Genomic DNA, 20,099 nt, shown 5'->3' on the forward strand with positions numbered 1-20,099 from the left:
GACTCACTGTCTGGCCTTTTACAGAAAAGGTTTATCACCTGGGTGTAGGTTTTACAGCTAATTAATTTTGAAGAGCAAAGTTGGGCTCTTCCTGGCTCCTAGAAAAAACCTTGATACTTCTCAAAGTCATTAACTGTAGTTAATGGGACTTTCTGGGTTATCAAGTTGAGATAAGAAACAGTTTAACTGGTTAGTAGTACCCCTGAATTTACCTAACTGATTTCCTCACCTTAATGACTCATTCAAACTTCCTAACCCCTCTGACTGGGCCAGCAGCTGGGAAAGTAGATGCCAGAATAATTAGTATTCAAGCTAAAGCACAAACACCACCAGGAGAAGGGGACCACCTAAGTGGGAAAATCGACAGGTTTTGTCAGTTTTTAAGCCTGAGGGCTTGCAATTCCTTTTATTTACAAACTTGAGCTCTTGACACGGCCCCTCTTCCCAGTGATTCCAGAAGCATTCAGCCCTGTATATGGCACAACCTGTGCCCTTGAAGACCTGAGTGTGGGCTTGTATTTTCAACACTGACTTTACTGTGTCTCTTTCTCCCTGTTCTTAGGAGAACTTAGTAAACTTTTCTCTCCAAGTGATTCTTAATTGTTCTTCTTAATATGCCCTTACCTCTTTTTTTTTTTTTTACTTTTTGTTTGCATGGGCAGGCTCTGGAACTGAACCTGGGTCGTCTCCAGCACAGCAGGCAAGAATTCTGCCACTGAGCCATGTTGCACCGCCCTGCCTTTCCATCATTTTTATTTTACGGCATATCATCATTCCAAACATTTAAATTACAGTATTTTCCAAAGTTTTAGGCTCCTCTATTTTCTCTCTTTTTAAATATTTAACTCATGGAGCAGGCATCCTGAAACTGTCTCCTAAATAAGTATACCTACCAGGCCACATGACCTTCTATGAGTGTCACTGGAACAAAACTGCCTGTTTTTGGAGAAAAATCCCAAAATGTCCTTAGGGGAACATTTGATAATTTCAAAGCATCAGGCATCTGGTCTCCCAAATAAAAGACCCCATAACTTTTCAAAAGATAGTAAAGAATGAAGCATGGTGCTTCAGAGCCCAAGTTCTGTGCTGCGCTGAATCCTATCCTGCCACTGATTGGCTTTGGGATCTTGAGAAGCTTGCATATCTTGTCTATGCCTCTCTTTCCCTGTGGAATGGGGATGATAATGATTATACTACCTCTTAGGGGTTTTCTGAGAATTAAATGACCATGTATGCAATTGTTTATAATATCTCTAAACACATGATAACCTCTTGATAATATTAGTTGTAATCATCATTATTAAATGGCGAGTGCAGATCTAGCTGCCTTTATTTATGCGCAGATCTTTGAACCTAATTTTTTTCTTTTCCTTCTATCATGCCATTATTTTAGGGGCCCAGACAGTTTCAGGCTGAACTCCAATTACTCAGGGATGTTGAAGTATATAAAAATCCCTCTCATCAATGTTGTATACTAGTCCACAGTCCTAAAAGCAGGGAAGAATAGCAGCACATACAACCAAATCAATCTGCTTCATAAGAACCAAATTATAAAGGACATGGCACAGTTACATTGAGGTAAAAATTCTAGGATTGCATTACATCATAATACATACATCTGCATTCCAAATATCTTTATAAATAATTCCCAGATACCTTTGATACATCCACAGAGGTTTGGGTTTTTTAACTTGTATCTTTTTTTACTAGAGAGATTGTAGATTTACAGAAAAATCATGCACAATACAGAGGTTTTATTGAATTCACTTAACTTCAACAACGAATTGTTCTAAAAATGATCATGATGATGAATATACAACTATGTGAGGTTGTTATGAACCATTGATTGTATACTTTGGATGGACTGTATGTGCATGAAGATATCGCAGTAAAAATAATTACGGCCTCTTTCTTATGACTGTTGAGTTAGTTGAAATATAGGCGACTTGATTTTTCTCAAATCAATTTAGTATGCTGGTCTGATATATATAGTGGCCATTTTATTTAGACTCTTTCAGGATTATTTCTTGGTTGGTATCTCTGTTGTGTGTTTGATAATATGAGGCAAGCTTGAAGTTATTACTCTAGTCAAACCAAGAAAGTGTTGGCGCATAGGAATCCCAGACCCTCTCCTGCAGCTCACCTTTAGAGAGGTCCTCAGAAGAAGCAAAAACAGCAGCAACTAAGCTACCATTTCTTCACTATCTGTTGTGTGTGGGGCCACGTCTCAATTTCGTATGCATATTCCGTCATCCTTACAACAACCCTATGGGATATTTGAAAGTCTGATTTTGCACATGTGGCACAGCTAGAGCAGAGAGAGGTAGAGTGACTTCTGGAGGTCCTGGACTAAACCTAGGGCGTGGTGTGGGTCTCGTCCTGTGGGTTGCTGAACATTTGCAGCCTGGCACAGGTTACATAACCTCTTTGCCCAGGTTTTTCATGGGGGTGCATAGTTGCCACCTCACTCTATATTGTCGCAATGCATTCATTCTTTTTATTTGACAAATATTAAACTCCTTCTCTGTATCACGTGCTGTTTCAGATGTTGGGGACATAATGGTGGACAAGACACATGAGGATTCTGCTCTAGTGGGGAGTACATCCTGGAGAGGCTAACAGTTGGTTAACAAGGAGTCAAAATAATATCAGATCGCCATGGGTACTGTGAAGAAAGGACTGAAATAATGGGAGAGGGAGGGTAACATTACATCAGGGAGGGGTTCGGTGTCTCTGAATAGGGGTGACATTTTGGCTGAAACCAAAATTGGATCTGAGCCAACATGAGCCTTAGCACTTTAGTAGGTCCGTGATAAGAGGTTGTTGCTGATGCTGTCATTGTCATTTTTATACCTTTCCTCACCTTTTCTGCAAGGAGACTTGGGCATATGCCTGAGCTTGGGTGAGCCCCTGCAGCCATGTGACACTTTGTGGTGCCAGTGAGTCCAAATGTCTCTTTCATAAAAATGATAACCAGGTATAGGTGTTGGTAAAAAAAATTTTCAGCTATTTTGGTAACAGGGCAGCTGAGGGGAAGGAAAACAGAGGTAGGAAGTCTGAGCAGTTCTCACTCCCCGAATCCCTGCCATGCCAGGATCAGCAAATGTATTTTACTTCTAAAGTTATGTGCTTTATATCAATGAAAGCAGTAAGGGTACTGGATCTCTTGTTGGCAGAAATTCAGCCTTAGGTGAATTTGTTTTGGAAGGGGAGGTGCCATAAAATTGAGCTTGTTAAATGATAGGCATAGTCTACTGTGTAAGTTTTGTGTTGCTTCCATTGTCTTACCTATTAAAGTAGATTTTATCCCCAGTTAGTCTTTTTTTCTTTATTAGAGAAGTTGTGGGTTTACAGAACAACCATGTATAAAATATAGGAATCCCATATACCATCCTATTAGTAACACTTTGCACTGGTGTGGAACATTTGTTACAAGTGATCAAAATACATTTTTTAATGCAATTTTATTGAAATATATTCACATAGCACAGTAACCATCTGAAGTATACAATCGCTGGTTCACAGTATCATCACCCCATCGTACATACAGCCCATGATCAAATTTAGAACATTTTCATTACTCCAGAAGAGAAATAAAAGTAAAAAAGAAAACCTTAATCCTCCCATACTCCTTATCCCCACCCCACCCCCATATTATTGACCAACATTGTATTAGTGTTGGTGTGGTAATTTGTTACTGTTGACGGAAGAGTATTAAAATATTACTGTTAACGATAGTCCATAGTTTGCAAAGGTACATTGTTCCCCGTGTACCCCTCTATTATTAACTCCTTATAGTAGTATTGTACATCTGCTTTAGTCCGTGAAAGAGCTTTTTTAGATTTGTACAGTTATTCACAGACATTGTCCACCACAAGATTCAACCGTGTTATAGATTCCCATGTTTTAACCTCCAGTTTTCCTTCTGGTGACATACATGACTCTAAACTTTCCCATCCTAGCACACTCACACCATCTCTGTTAATTATTCTTACAATAATGTGACACAGCACATTTTTATAATTGTACTTTTAACCACAAAAACAACAAATATTGTGTGAGCTTACTGATTTGAAATAATTAGAATACTCAAACCAGAAGAGGGGATGGGGTGGGGATAGGGAATGGGAAGTTAAGACTTAAATGTACTGGATTCCTGTTTGGAATGATGGAAATGTTTTGGTAATGAATGGTGGCAAGGGAACCACAACATTATGAGCATAATTAACATCACTGAAATGTATATCTGAACGTAATTAAAAGGGTAGATATTAGATTGCATAAATGGTAACAATTTTTTTTTAATCCATGGAACTGCACTGCACAATGAACCCTAAATTAAATCACTTAGTCTTTTTTGTTACAAGTACCTTAGCTCCCTCGGTCCCACGTTTTATCCCAGTGTCCTCTGGTAGGCCTTTTTACACAAAAGCACAGTTGTAGACTCATGGGGTCCAAATTACTGCTCTTGGTATTCACCAAAAGCAAGATGAGAGGAGGAAATACCTAAGTAAAAGAATGTGAGGCTTAAGGTAGATTTAAAATTTATTTCCTGCATATTTTCCTTTAATTCTATAAGTAGTACTGTTTATAAACATGTAAGGATAATATGGATTATCCCCCAGTCATACAGGATTTATGAATAATCTACAGTTGCTACATCTTAAGGAGGATTGGTTTATTGAATCGACATTTTGCCAGCCAATTTTTTTTTTTTACTTTAACCACTTTTAATAAAGATCACAAACGAAGATTCAAATTCTTCCAGTTTCTCTTAGATTTGCTCTCAACAATTGCCATAACGTGTGAGGAGCTGGTGTCCCAGTGACTGGAAACTAGGTATATTCTCCATTTTCTGTGGTTTCTTTAATTTCTGAACAAAGCAATAATGAAAGCACAGAAAAAAGAAATTGTAGCTTTTAGTTTTTCTGATGGGTGCCAGGTGGAGTTTTCACATTTGCAAAATAGAAAATGATATGTCAGAAAGTTCTGATGTTCTTTTATTGATGCACAAGCATGGCCCAGCAGTTAAAATTGTTTCACGTGGGACAACTGAAGGTTTTCTTCTTTCCAGAAAGAGAAAGATAGACAAGACATTAATGATTATTCAGTGTCATTATTATCCAGATGAGTTTTATGCTTTTTAAATGGATTTTTTTTTCTATTTCTCAGTAGTCTGGTGATGGATCTTTTAAACTGCTGAATTACTGTTGGAACTCCTTGGCATTATCTCTAAAAATAACTCATTTTAATGTGCTGTTTGTTCTTATTCATTTCTTCTGGTTTTGACATTAATGTGTACTCTACAAATACCCGAGTGAAAAAGTTATAAAAGACACCTAGATTGCTTTCTGCCATGACCAAAATGAAATAAATTAGCCCAACTAATCTCAGAAATTGGCCTGCCATTTGTTTTCTAAAAGAGAAAGGTCAGACTGGTGTGATGAGTCTTATTATTACTTTATTGAAATCAGCTGTTTTATTTTGGCAACACCAGTCTTGTTTGAAGAAATCCTAGTTAACTACAATGTGGTTTTAAACGTCTTTGGTAGGGGAATCTGTGGTCAGTACAGATTGGCTAATTTGAAGTATATACATGGTTGTTTTGCATCTACATTTTTTACAAGAACTTTCTGTGTTAGCCCTGTTTGTTCTCTGATAAACAAGTATGTATTATAGCATATTGGACAATGATGTCACTTATTTCCATAAATGACTCATGCCGGAGCAAAAATTGAGTAAGTGGATTAAGAATATTTCAACATATTCTTAGGCAGATCAATTTGTCTTTTCAAATTACATGGAAGGCCAGGAGGTCAAATATTTAGCCACTTCCCACATATGTTTCCTTTCCTACAGAAACAGACGACTATGCTGAAATCATAGATGAAGAAGATACTTATACCATGCCCTCAAGTAAGTAGGCGTCTAATTTTGCTCTTGCTTGGAGTTGGCAGATATTTGATCACGTTGAAAAGTTTTAAACGTAATTCTCTTTTTGGAACTGTTTTTAACACCTCATTCAGTACTTAATAGAAATATTCTTTTTAAGCTTTAGAATTTTATATTATATGTGCCCATTCTAGGGTAGTCTACTCAATTATCTATAATCAGTTTAGTGCCAGGGTCTATGTAATCTTGTTTTCTGATTCTATGATAATACAATCTTTATTATTTAGAGTATTTTATCCCTGTGGAAAATTATTTAAAGGTTAAATGTATACACACAGAGTCAAAGAATTGCATTTCCTGCAGTTGAAATTGTTGTGCTTTATTGCCCTTGCATAACCAACACAGCAGCTCCCAACACAACATGACCTGCCTGCAGCCTGTAAATCTCAGCCTTGCACATTGCTGTGAGGTGCTGCTTGTGGATCAAGGAGAATCCAAAGTCCCAGATCTCAAGTTAGTATATATAGTCCCCAGATCTTGAATTGTATAAGCCCTTGAAATTTTGTTCACTTAATAAAATTTAGACCTCTCTCTTAAAGAGACCCAATTATGAATCCACCTTACAGTTTCAAAAACCTTGGTATTTCAACATCTAATGCCCTAATTGCAACAGAGCTATAGGTAACTGTTAAAAAAAATGTTCCAGGTGCATTACCTCTCTGTGTAAATATTCCAAAAGATACTTCATTTGGATTTACTGTATGCATTGAGGAAACTTTAGCAAGATAAAGAACAACCTCTGCCTTTCAGGCAGGCATTATCTTGGATGGTCCCTGGGTCTCTTTTCAAGAGCTCCTATATTAGAGGGAGATTCAAAACAGACGCAAAGCTGAAACTTAAGTGCGTACACTTTGACAGACAGCCACAATTCGAAAAAAATGCAAATTTAGGCTTAAATTTTTGGTTAGCTGTTTGTACATTCCAGCACAGAATCCAAAATTTTGTAGATGTGTTTATAATATTCATAATTGAGCAGTTAATGTCCAGAATGGCTAACTTATATCCATATTAAGATAGAAATTTAAAGGCCTTGTTTACCCAACATTGGATTGACTTGAAAATATTTAATTTTTATTTGTGTTTCAGTCTCTCTTTTGATTCGTAGTTGTGCTTCAATTGTTTAACAGTGTAAATAGTAAATAGTATTTAAATGTACTCTCCACGTTTGTTGTTATTAACCTAATTGCTTTTAGTTATTTCTAAGCAAGGTCTTCAATTTTTTTCTCTCTCAAATGCGATACAGAAAGCTATGGAATAGATGAAGGTAACAGGATTCCTTTAAAATAGCTGCGTTTGCTTGCAATTGCAACCTCCAGAATGATATGGGGTGTTTCCATTTCAGTTAACTTTTATTTTTAAACTATTTGTCATTGGTTTACTCATGCTCTTAAATCAATGGAATCATGAGCTAAAGTGCTTTTAAAGAGGAAAATAAACACCTAAATTTTGGTTTGAATTTCTGTATGATTTGTAATTTTATAAACCAGACAGAAATTTAAAATATTTGATTATTGATTTATTCCACTGGTGATTCCACAAATGGAGTACGTACCATCTGAGTTAATGGAGATGAGTTTCTTGACTCATTTCTTGACTGAAAAAATCAAGATGCCAAGTTGTTGATTAAATTAGATTTCAGTCTCCCTGTTCCTAATGGGTATTTTCTTTTCATGTGCCCCAATAGCCTACTAAATAATTGGTCTTATATAAATCACAACAATTTAATATATTAATTTGAGGCAAAATACCTTCAAAATATTAAATACGTAGAATTTATTATGCTAATATATCCAACCTTGACTGCAAATTATCCAGTTTTGAAATTCTTTTTTAGAAACTACCTCTTTAAACTCTTTTAGCTCAATGAATAATACAGAGATAGGATTATAATAAAGTGGAAAACTCATAAATTTAAAAACAATTTACTCATGACAAAATTAGTGATTTGATATTGCCTCCGCATTTACAGACTTTAGTCGTTTGTAAAATAATTGCTTTAAATAACTGTTTTTATAGTCTTTATATATTAATATCTTAACTAATTACACTTATTAATTAAGCATATAGTTTAATATTGGAGCAATTATTTTAAAAAGTATCAAACAGCTGTAAAATGAATCAGACATCTAAATCTAACTTTATTATAAATAGTTGTTAAATATATTACATATACTATAATATATATAAATAAAATTCATTGTTATGGCAGTTCAATTAAAACTATTACCTAAATTTTTCTTAAAAATTAAGAGAATTCCACTCTATTTAAAACATTCTTATAAATTGATGTGCCACAGATGAAATGTTTACTTATAGATGATAATGAAATAAAATGTGCCAAGTATTTTTGGAATATTGTATTTAAGTTTTCTTTAATGTTTGGATCATGTTTTACAGCCAGGGATTATGAAATTCAAAGAGAAAGAATAGAACTTGGACGATGTATCGGGGAAGGCCAATTTGGAGATGTACATCAAGGAGTTTACATGAGTCCAGTAAGTCCTTTAAGACTGCCAAAAATTTGAACCACTTTTGTATGTTTTAAGTTTAAATTGCCTCTTGTTTATATCTGCATGAATTCTTAGCTCTTCTAGGTATATGTAGCTGTCTTTTATTAAGCTCATCATTCATGTGAATTTATTTGGAGTATTTTGAAACTACAAAATGCAAAATTAGCACCCAAAGGGCTGAGTCTATCTTTTCTTTTATTCGTTTTAAAATTTCAGCCTGCGTTATCAATAAGGAGTTCATAAATGATTGAATTAACAAATCAAATGGCCAAAGTCGGTAGCAGTTAGGTTAGCCAATATTCTGTTTACCTGCATTTTTATGAAGGAAAATTAATTTGTCCCAGTTTACCCTCCAGTTTAGTTTACCCAGTGATTTTTATAAATTATTTCTATTTTTTAATAGCAGTTTATTGAGATGTAATTCTCATACCATGAAATTTACTCTTTTGAAATATACAATTTAGTGGTTTTTAGTATATTCACTGAGACATACAACCATCATCACAATCAATTTTAGAACATTTTTATCACCCCGAAATTAAACCTCATGCTCATTAGCAGTCACTCCCCATTCTCACATGGTAACAACTAAACTACTTTCTCTCTCTGTAGTTTTTCCTATTCTGGGCATTTCATATAAATGGTATCATTTACAATATGTGGGTTTTTGTGACTGCCTTCTTTCACTTAGCATAATGTTTTCAGAATTCATCCGTGGTGTAGCATATACCAGTACTTCATTTCTTTTGTTGCTCAATAGTATTTCATTGTGTGGATATGCCACATTTTGTGTATCTGTTCATCAGTTGATGGACGTTTGGGTTGTTTCCACCTTTCAGCTATTATGAATAAAGCAGCCATGAGCATTCTTGTACAAGTTTTTGTATGAAAATGTTTATAATTTCCTTAGATTTTCATTTATTTATTTATTTTTAATTAATTATTTAGGGAGGGGGTTTCATGGTCCAGGAATCAAACCCAGGCCCCCCACATGGAAGGCTAGCATTCTACCACTAAATCACCCATGTACCGGTTCCCTTCGTTTTTATACCCAGGATCAAATTGATGGGTCATAGGCTACTCTTTGTTTAATTTTTTGAGGAACTACCAAACTGTTTTCCAAAGCAGTGGCACTATGTATCTTCTCACCACCATGTATGATTATTTGAGATTCTCCACATCCTGCCAACAGTTGTTATTGTATATCTTATTTATTAGACCAGTGATTTTTAAAATGACATTTTAGAAGAATAACACATAATGGCTCAAGGAACTTTTTTTTAACTAGAATAAAGAGGACAGGGAAACAGAGATGGGTCAAAAAAATCTATCATAACAAGTAGGCGACCTTCTCTGGTACCCCTCCTTTTGGAAATGGCTTTGGAATGACTGGCATTTTCCCCCCAGTAACTCCATGTCCATCCTCTTTAATATATATTCTTTACATATGCACCAGTATTATGTTGAACATTTCCTTTGTAACCAAAAGATAAAAGATTTGTGTCAGGGACCACAGATAATTACCGCTGTGCTATTAAATAAATCAGAGACTGCAAAAAGTTACATTCTGAAGTCCTTTATTATTATGCATATGTAAAATTATATAATATTGCATTTTGTAAGCTGTAGGCTACTCCTTTTTTTATTGTTCTTTACTATATCTGTGTTGTTTATCATCTTAATTCTCTTAACTTTGCTCCTTAGAGGCAAAAATGCAGTAGAAAAAGTCAAAAGGCCTAAAGTTTAGTCCTGGCTCTATCTGATCATGAGGCATAAAGAAAGTGAGGTTTCTTGACTATACATTATTGAAATTGAACCAGGTGGCCTCTGAGGTTTCTTCCATCTCTAAAATTGTAGTTGAGCATTATAAAGTACCCAGACTCAGTCATTTACCAAGGTCACACACCTCGTGGCAGGCTTGGTGGGCTTTAGTTAGCTTACTTTTAGAATAAGTAATCCATGTTTATTGTGAACCTACAAGAGGATGATTTTTTAAATATCCGAAAGCAATGTTAATACATATTTACTGAATGAATCCCAGCCCCCAAGAATATACCAGGGTACAGGTTTTGTTGACTGTGCTCCTGATAGGTTTTATGTATAATTGATTATTTGTTTTTAGTGTGATTCTAATTTTACAGTGCAAAGAAGTCTCTTTTTCTTTAAGTTCTATTTTAAATCTGTTTATTCTGTTATAAATCCTTTTCCAGATTATGCTTTTTAGTGTTCTATAAAATCAAATAACATTTTTTTAACTTTTTTATTATATAATATATATATATACACAAAGCAAAGAAAAAAGCAGTAGTTTTCAAAGCACTCTTCAACAAGCAGTTACAGGACAGATCCCAGTGTTTGGCATGGGCTACCATACCATCATCTCAGATTTTTCCTTCTAGCTGCTCCAGAACATAGGAAGCTAGAAGGAATAAATATTTTTATCATCACAATCGACTTTTTTTTTCTTTTTTGTGAAAAATACCATATATACAAAAAAACTATAAATTTCAAAGCACAACAATTAGTTGTAGAACATATTTCAGAGTTTGGTATGGGTAACAATTCCACAATTTTAGATTTTTTACTTGTAGCTGCTCTAAGATATTGGAGACTGAAAGAAATATCAATATAGTGATTCAACAGTCATATTCATTTGTTAAGCCCTGATGCTTCTCTGTATAACTCCACGATCACCTTTGATCTTTCTGTCACACTCTTTAGGATAATTTGGGCTATGGCCATTCTAACTTTTTCATGTTGGAAGGGGCTGTCAGTAATATGGGATAGGGAGATGGAACTAGCTGATGTTTTGGAGAGGCTGGACTCTCTAGATTTCAGAACTTATCTGGTCCAGGGACCCATCTGGAGGTTGTAGGTTTCTGGAAAGTTATCCTAGTGCATGGAACCTTTGTAGAATCTTATACATTACCCTCTGTGTTCTTCAGGACTGGCTGGAATGGTTTTGGTTGGGGTTTGGCAAGTTATGATGAGTAGCAATGTCTAACTAAAGCTTGCACACGAGTGACCTCCAGAGTAATCTCTCAGCTCTGTTTGAACTTTCTCAGCCAGTGATACTTTATTAGTTGCACTTCTTTCCCCCCTTTTGGTCATGATGGCATTGTTGATCCCATGGTGCCAGGGCGAGACTCATCCCTGGAAGTCATCTCCTATGCCACCAGTGAGACTTTCATCCCACGTTCGGGGGAGGGCAATGATTTTACTTGCAGAGTTGGGCTTAGAGAGAGTGAGGTCACATTTGAACAACAAAAGAGGTCCTCCAAAAGTAACTCCTAGGTATACCTATAGGTAGGCTAAGCTTCTCCACTACTTACGTAAGCTTCACAAGAGTAAGTCTCAAGATCAAGGGCTTAGCCTATTGACTTGGGTGTGCCTAATGTTTGACATGGTATCAGGGATTCCCTGATTGTAGAGTTTAATAGTTCCATGTTTTTTCTCCATCCCTCAAGGGACTTTGCCAATACTTACTGATTATCTGCTTAATATGTTCTAGGATGTATCCGGTTATTACCTTAAGCTATACAGGATTAAAGGCCCTCATTCTTATTCTGGGCTCCCTGTGTTTCAGTTGTCAACTGAGCTGTGCAGACAGGTTGAGTTAGATTATGTGCTATAGAAAATTTAGGTTCTGGAAAATAAACCTTTCTTCCTTTGGTCTCAAAGAGTAGGTGTGGTTCTAAAATATAGACAATGTCTTCCTTACCCCTGTGTTTTGAATTGCCTTAGTCCTGACCTGATCGACCTCATTCTTATCGCTAAATATCAGGTTATACATATATAAAACAGCCTCTCAGAATCCAGAAATAATAATTACCACTCTGGAGTAAATGTGTCTGCTATAAGAGTTTACATTCTAGGCCCCTGTTTTTGTATAAGCATTTTCTAAAGGAGACCATGCAATAATTGTTCTTTCATTTCTGGCTTATTTTTGCCTCACCAGATGTCCCACAGGTTCATTCACATCGTTACACGCCTCATGACTTTGTTCCTTTTAGTAGCAGCACAATATTTGGTCATATGTTTACACCATCGTTCACCAGTCTACTTCTCAGCTGGTGCATCCTTCAGTCACCTGCATTCATTAGGCATGATGTGTAATGCCCAAAGTCCACAGTCCTCCAACACTCTCAATTTTAGATAATTTCATTGTTCCCAAGAGAAAGATAACCAATAAACACACCCTCACAAAATAGGAAATCTAAACCTCTCCTTAACTCTTGTTCATCCACCCATTATTTACCCCTGCTGTTGCTGTGGCATTGCTGATATTTTCCTGTAAAACATAGCCTATAGCATGCAATAGCAGTTTTTCCCCCTGTACCCTGGACCTAAACACTCTGTACACAAATCATCCTTTTGAAATAGTTCTTACAATAACTTATTTTTCTAGTGATAAACAGTGGGACACATAGGTCTATACATCCCCTTTCAATCATGTTCATCTTCAATATGGTGATATTACTTATAGACTCACTAGTGAACTGCCTTCAGTTTTATCTATTCCCTTACATTTGAGTTCAACCTCATTCATTAGTTAACGAGTCACCCATCTCTAGCTTCTGTGTATCTCCAAGTCCTCTATATTCTGTATGATAAGCCCTTGATTTTACCTTTACCATGGTCATAAAAGTGGAGTCATACAGTATATATCCTTTTGACCATCCATCTTGTCATATGCTTCAGGACATCATTTCGTTCACTCATCTGTTGATGGACATTTGAATTGTTTCCATCTTTTGATGATTATGCATAATGCAGCTGTGACATCAGTGTTCAAATGTCTGTTTGTGTCATGGCTTTCAGCCCTTTTGGACATATACCAAGTAGTGCTATTGCTGGGTCTTAGGGCAACTCAATATTTCCTAAGGAACTGCCATATTGTCTTCCATAGCAGCTGTACCGTTATGCATTTCCACCAGCAGTCCTTAAGTGTCCCAATTTCTCTACATCCTCTCCAACATTTCTAGTTTCCTGTTTGTTTAACAGCAGCCGTTCTTATAAGTGTGAGGTGGTATCTCATTATAGTCTTAATCTGCATTTCCCTTATAGCTAATGAAAATGAGTATTTCTTCATGTGCTTTTGAGCCATCTATATTTGCTCTTCAAAAAATGCTTATTCAGGCAGGCCACAGTGGCTCAGTAGGCAAGAATGCTCTCCTGCCATGCCAGAGGACTCGGGTTCGATTCCTGGTGCCTGCCCATGTAAGAGAAAAAAAAAGATCTGTTCCTGTTAGCAAGTGAAGTTAACCACTGGCTGTGAAAAAAAAATTACTATGTAAAAAAAATGCTTATTCATTTCTTTAGCCCATTTTATAATTGGTTTATTTGTTCTTTTGTTGTTGAGTTGTATGATTCTTTATGTATACAGGATATCAAACCTTTGTCCAATGTGTGATTTCCAAATATTTTCTCCCATCGAGTTGGCTGCCTCTTCACCTTTTTGACAAAGTCTTTTGAGGTGCAGAAGCATTTGATTTTGAGGAGTTCCCATTTATCTATTTTTTCTTTTGTTGCTTGTGCGTTGGGTGTAAAGTTTAGATATCTACCTCCTATTACTAGGTCTTGAAGATGTTTCCCTATATTTTCTTCTAGAAGCTTTATGGTGCTAGTTCTTACATTTGGGTGTTTGATCCACTTTGAGTTCATTTTTGTATAGGGTGTAAGGTGAGTGTCCTTACACTCCTTTCATTCTTTTGGCTGCTCCCATGCCAGTTCTCTCATGCCCATTTATTGAAAAGACTGTTTTGTCCCAGTTCAGTGGATTTGGGGGACTTGTCAAAAATCAATTGAACATAGATTTGATGGTCTATTTCTGCACTCTTGATTCGATTCCATTGGTCAGTACTTCTGTCTTAGTGCCAGTACCATGTTGTTTTGATCACTGTGGCTTTATAATAAGTTTTAAAGTCAGGAAGTGTTAATCCTCCTACTTTATTCTTCTTTTTTAACATGCTTTTAACTATTTGGGGCATCTTTCCCTCCCAGGTGAATTTTGTAACTAGCTTTTCCACATCTTTAAAGTAGGTTGTTGGAATTTTGATTGGTACTGCATTGAATCTGTAGACTAATTTGGTTAGAATTGACATCTTAGCTATATTTAACTTTCCTATCCATGAGCAAGGAATGTCTTTCCACCTATTTAGATCTTCTTTGATTTCTTTTAGCAATGTTATGTAGTTTTCTGTGTACAAGTCCTTTACGTCCCTAGTTAAGTTCATCCCTACGTACTTGATTTTTTTTTTTTTTTCTCCTTGCATGGGCAGGCACCGGGAATCGAACCTGGGCTTCCGGGATGGCAGGCGAGAACTCTGCCTGATGGGCCACTGTAGCCTAGTACTTGATTCTTTTAGTTGCTGTTTTGAGTGGAATTTTTTCCTTAACTGACTCCTCAGTTAGGTCATTGCTTGTGTATAGAAACGTTACTGATTTTTGCATGTTAATTTTATATCCTGCCCACCTTGCTGAATTTGTTTATTAGCTCACATAACTTTGTTATAGATTTCTCAGGATTTTCTAAGTATAGTATCATGTTGTCATCTGCAAATAATGAAAGTTTTACTTCTTCCTTTCCAATTTGAATGCCTTTTATTTCTTTGTCCTGCCTGATTGTTCTAGCTAGAACTTCTAGTACAAATGTTGAGTAACAGTGGTGACAGAGGGCATCCTTGTCTCGTTCCTGATCTTGGGGGAAAGCTTTCAGTTTTTCAATCCATTAAGTACAGTGCTGTCTGTTGGTTTTCGTATATGCCCTCTATCATATTGAGGAAGTTATCTTTGATTCCTATCTTTTGAAGTGTTTTTATCAGAAAAGGTTGTCGAATTTTTTCTAATGCTTTTTTGTCAATCGAGGTGATCATGTGATTCTTCCCTTTCAGTTTGTTAATGTACTGTATTACATTAAATGATTTTCTTGTGTTGAATCATCCTTGCATTCTTGGTATAAACCCTTCTTAGTTGTGGTGTATAATTCTCTTAATGTGTTGTTGGATTCGATTTGCTAGTATTTTGTTGAGAATTTTTGCATCTGTGTTCATTAGGGAGATTGGCCTATGGTTTTCTTGTTTTATAGCATCTTTACCTGGTTTTGGTATTAAGATGATATTAACTTCATAAAATGAGTTAGTTAGTGTTCCTTTTTTCTCATTTTTTTTTGGAATTTTTGGATTCTTTCTGGAATGTTTGATAAAATTTCCTTGTGAAGCTGTCTGGTCCTAGGCTTTTTTTGTGTGGGAAGATTTTTGATGACTGATTGAATCTCTTTACTTGTGTTTGGTTTGTTGAGATTTTCTTTCCTCCTCAGTCAGTGTAGCTTGTTTTTGTGTTTCCAGGAATTTGTCCATTTCATCTAAGTTGTCCAGTTTGTTGGCATATAGTTGTTCATAGTATCCTTTTATGATTTCTTTTATTTCTTCAGGGTCTGTGGTAATGCACCCCTTCTCATTTCTGATTTTGTTCATTTCCATCCTCTCTCTTTTTTTCTTTGTTAGTCTTGCTAGTGGCCCATCAGTTTTAAGATGTTCTCAAAGAACCAATTTTTGGTTTTATTGATCCTTTCTGTTGTTCTGTTGTTCTGCCATTCATTTGACTCTGCTTTAATCTTGTTATTTCTCTTCTTCTATTTGCTTTGGGGTTAGTTTGCTCTTCTTTCTCAAGTTCCTCCAGGTGAGCAGTTAAGTACCTTGTTTTTTTTGCTCTTGTTTTTTAATATAGGCATTTAGGTCACTAAATTTCCCTCTCAGCACAGCCTTTGCCGCATCCGTAAATTCTGATATGTTGTATTCTTGTTTTCATTCATCTCCAGATAGCTACTGATTTCTCTAGCGATTTCTTCTTTGACCCACTGATAAAGAGTGTATTATTTAATCTCCATATATTTATGAAAGCTCTCATTCTTTGCTAGTTATTGATATCCAACTTCATTCCATTGTGATCAGAGAAAGTGCTTTGAATAATTTCAATGTTTTAAAATTTATAGAGACCTGTTATATGATCTATTCTGGAGAATGTTCCATAGCATTTGAGAAGAATGTATATCCTAGTGTTTTGGAGTGCAGTGGCCTATATATGTCTGTTAGGTCTAATTCATTTATCAAGTTGTTTAACTTCTCTATTTCCTTATTGATCTTCTGTCTGATTGTTCTGTCTTTAGAGGAGAGTGGTGTATTGAAGTCTCCTACTATTATTGTTGAAACATCTGTCACTCCCTTCAGTTTTGCCAATGTCTGTCTCATGTAATTTGGAGCTCCTTGATTGGGAGCATAAACATTTATGAATGTTATTTCTTCTTGGTGAATTGTCACTTTTATTAATATATAGTGTCCTTCTTTGCCTCTTATGATGTCTTTAAAGTCTGTTTTGTCCAATGTTAGTATAGCTACTCCTGCTTTCCTTTGGTTACAACTTTCGTGGAACATCATTTTTCATTCTTTTGCTTTCAATCTATTTGTATCCTTGTGTCTAAGATGAGTCTCTTGTAAGCAACATATAGCTGTATTATATTTCTTAATCCATTCTGCCAGTCTGTATCTTTTAATTGGTAAATTTGGTCCATTTATATTCAGAGTTACTACCGAAAAGGCATTTCTTGAATCCACCATCTTATCTTTTGGATTTTATTTGTCATATCTATGTACTCTTCAATTCTGTGCCCTCCTCCAGACCTCCCTTTCCTGTCTTTTTTTTTTTTCAACTGGTAGAACTGCCTTTAGCATTTCTTGTAGGGCCAGTCTCTTGTTGACAGATTTTTTTCAGGATTTGTTTGTCCATGAAAATTTTAATCTCTCCCTCAGTTTTGAAGGACAATTTGGGTACAGAATTCTTGGCTGGAGTCTTTCTCTTTCAGAATCTTAAATATATCATACTACTACTTTCTTGCCTCCATAGTACCTGTTGAGTAGTCTGAACTCAGTCTTACATGGTTTCACTTATATGTCATAGATTGTTTTCTTCTTGCTGCTTTCAGGATTTTCCTCTTCTCTTCAACATTTGACAGACTGATTAGTTTGTGTCTTGGGGAAGGCCTATTTAGATTTATTCTATTTGGAGTTTGTTGGTATTCTTTGATTTGCGTATTTATGTCCTTTATAAGGGTTGGAAAGTTTCCCCCCCTTATATCTTCCACTAATATTCTTAGCCCTTTACCCTTCTGTTCTCCTTCTGGGACACCAGTGATTCTTATATTTGTGCACTTTGTTTTGTCCATCATTTCCCTGAGATCCAATTCAAATTTTTCCATCTTTTTTGCCATTTGCTGTTTTGAGTGTTCAAAATCAGTTGTCTTGTCCTCTAGTTCACTTATTCTTTCTTCGGCCTCTTCAGATTTGCTGTTGTATGTCTCTAGTGTGGTTTTTATTTGGTCTACAGCATCTTTAAATTCTGTGATACCTGCTATTTTTCTATCTATTCTTTCGAATTCCTCTTTATACTCTTCTAGTTTCATCTTGGTCTTCCTTATGTCATTAATCATCCCATTTATTTTATTTAGTAGAGTTATATAAACAACTTTGATTAATTTTTCCAATGTTTGTGTCTTCTCTGGTGTTTTTAATTTGTTGTTAGGCTGTGCTACATCTGTCTCCATCATGTGCTTTGTGATCTTATGTTGTTTTTGTGGCATATAAATATCTTGATGATTTACATTTGAAGTTGATTTCCTTCAGTAGACTAAAGCCTTGTATTTGCAGGATGAATGTGGACCTGGATGCAGGGCATGGGGTGGGGTACAACAGTGCGGTGATGCATTGCAGCACAGGTATAGGTGCAGGTTGGGGATGCTATGCTGGTACCTGTAAGCGTGGGTGTCCAGTGGTGGAGAGGATAAAGTTATGCAGATGCACAGGTCTGGGGGGGCGGAGCCCTGGTGTGCTCTCCTCTAGGGCGCACCAATGGCATTTTATTAAGAATTCTCAATAGTTGCTCAGAATATAATTCAGAATGTACAATTTAAGACCAAGGGCCTGCCATTAGTTACTTTATTTGAGATACAATTAATTCTTTCAGCAATTATTTAGTGATTGTTTACCATGTGGCAGGTGCTGTTTTTGGGGTGGTGGGGACGCAAAAATTTAAAAACATGAATATCAGGTGACAGGACTGATGAGTTTTGTGATCTAGAGATCTTTTTATTGTTATTACTCAGGTCTTCTATAAAATCAGCATTTTATGTCATTTTTAAGGGATCTCAATCTGCAAATACTTTTTGTATATCTATTACATGTGGCCTGCCTTATATTTAGAGAGATTTCATGGTCTCGAGCCTAAAGAAATTTACAGTTTACTTAAGGAAAATAAGAGTAAACCAGAGCAAAGTGGTTCTAGAAAATAAAGATGGTTCATGATTCATGATCCTAAGAAGGCCCTAAACCCAGGCCTTAGTATACAGGCATTCTATGCTCTTTCCAGGTGAGCCAGTGACCCTGTGAGCAAAACCAGCAACCCTATTCTCAAGAGACCAGATTACCAACTCCACCTGAAAACTTGTCTTGAGGCACCTGACATGGGCACATGCTTCCCCCAGGGGTTAAGAAAGGGATTATAGTCCCCCAAATCTGTGTTACAGTAATTTTACCTTTTATATTTCTGTGGTTGGCAATATTTTGTTTCCTGAAATCATCTTATGCACATTTAGTGTGATACCTGAAATAAATAAATACTATTTCAATGCATTTTTAAAATCTGCGACACTTAATCTATAAAGGAGCATCTACATTTGAAAGATATTGATGACATTCATTCATTCTGCTAATGTTTATTGATCATATACCATGAACCAGGTACTATTCTAATGGGAATTTTTTTGTGCAGAAAGGATCCCTGTTCTCTTGAAACTGAAATTTTAGTGAAAGAAAGCAGACAGTGATAATGTAAATAATAGTAATGACCACATAATATGCAGAGTGACAGTGGTGTAAATAATGAATTTGAGGATGTAGTGTCCTTACAGATTGTGCTAAGGTTATGAAGAAAGGCAGGTAAGTGCATGAAAGGCCCCACTGGAGTCAGGATGATCAGGGAAGGCCTCTCTGAACAAGGGCATATCTGGGAGGAACATTCTAGACAGGCAGAATGCACAGGGAAGCTACAGTCTATGGATGGTATAGGGAAGGGAAGCATTTTCAGGGTTCTGAGCACAATAATGAGATGATCTTGTTAACATTTTACAAACATCTCTCTGACTGCTGTGTGGAAATTGGAGGCACGTGGAGAGGCACAGGTAGATGTTGTTGTAGAACTGGAGCAAAGCACAATGGCCACCCCACCCAGGGTGGGTGTAGTTAGTGAGTATGCAGGGATAGTGGACAGAGTGGGGCTGTCAGATCTAGATGCAAACTGTAGGTAGGAACAATAGGACTTTCTCCTGAATTGGTGAATATAGGGGCTGAAGGAAATAGAAGAATCAGAAAGAGCTTCCACATTGTTTTCCTTGACACCTATGTGAATAGTATTTCTTTTTTTTAGCATGGGCAAGCGCCAGAAATCGAACTGAGTCTCCAGCGTGGCAGGCAAGAACTCTGCCTGCTGAGCCACCTTGACCCACCCAAATAGTATTTCTTTAAGTGAGATGGAGAAGATTAGGAAAGAGACAGAATGGATAGCGGAATATCAGGAATTTTGTTTGGT

At 36.3% G+C, this 20,099-nt stretch overlaps 1 protein-coding gene across 26 annotated transcripts in view; it reads left to right on the plus strand.

The window, feature by feature from the left end:
- PTK2 (protein tyrosine kinase 2) overlaps positions 1–20,099 on the plus strand; it is a 404,029-nt gene that overhangs the window by 294,299 nt on the left and 89,631 nt on the right. For 20 of the 26 annotated variants that reach the window (XR_013178148.1, XM_077166685.1, XM_077166687.1 and 17 more), the window contains 3 exons: positions 5,860–5,916; positions 7,196–7,216; positions 8,350–8,447. Coding sequence is in view for 25 of the 26 variants with exons in the window: in XM_077166685.1 (XP_077022800.1) it covers positions 5,860–5,916; positions 7,196–7,216; positions 8,350–8,447 (176 nt within the window). In the remaining variant the exon portion in view is untranslated. Of the gene's footprint in view, positions 1–1,551; positions 1,676–1,717; positions 4,840–5,859; positions 5,917–5,970; positions 6,406–7,195; positions 7,217–8,349; positions 8,448–20,099 lie in introns of those variants that run through there. The other 6 variants (XM_077166677.1, XM_077166680.1, XM_077166697.1 and 3 more) reach the window with 4 other exon arrangements.

The sequence above is a fragment of the Tamandua tetradactyla genome, chromosome 6, assembly GCF_023851605.1.
Source record: "Tamandua tetradactyla isolate mTamTet1 chromosome 6, mTamTet1.pri, whole genome shotgun sequence".
NCBI classification, from domain to species: domain Eukaryota; kingdom Metazoa; phylum Chordata; class Mammalia; order Pilosa; family Myrmecophagidae; genus Tamandua; species Tamandua tetradactyla.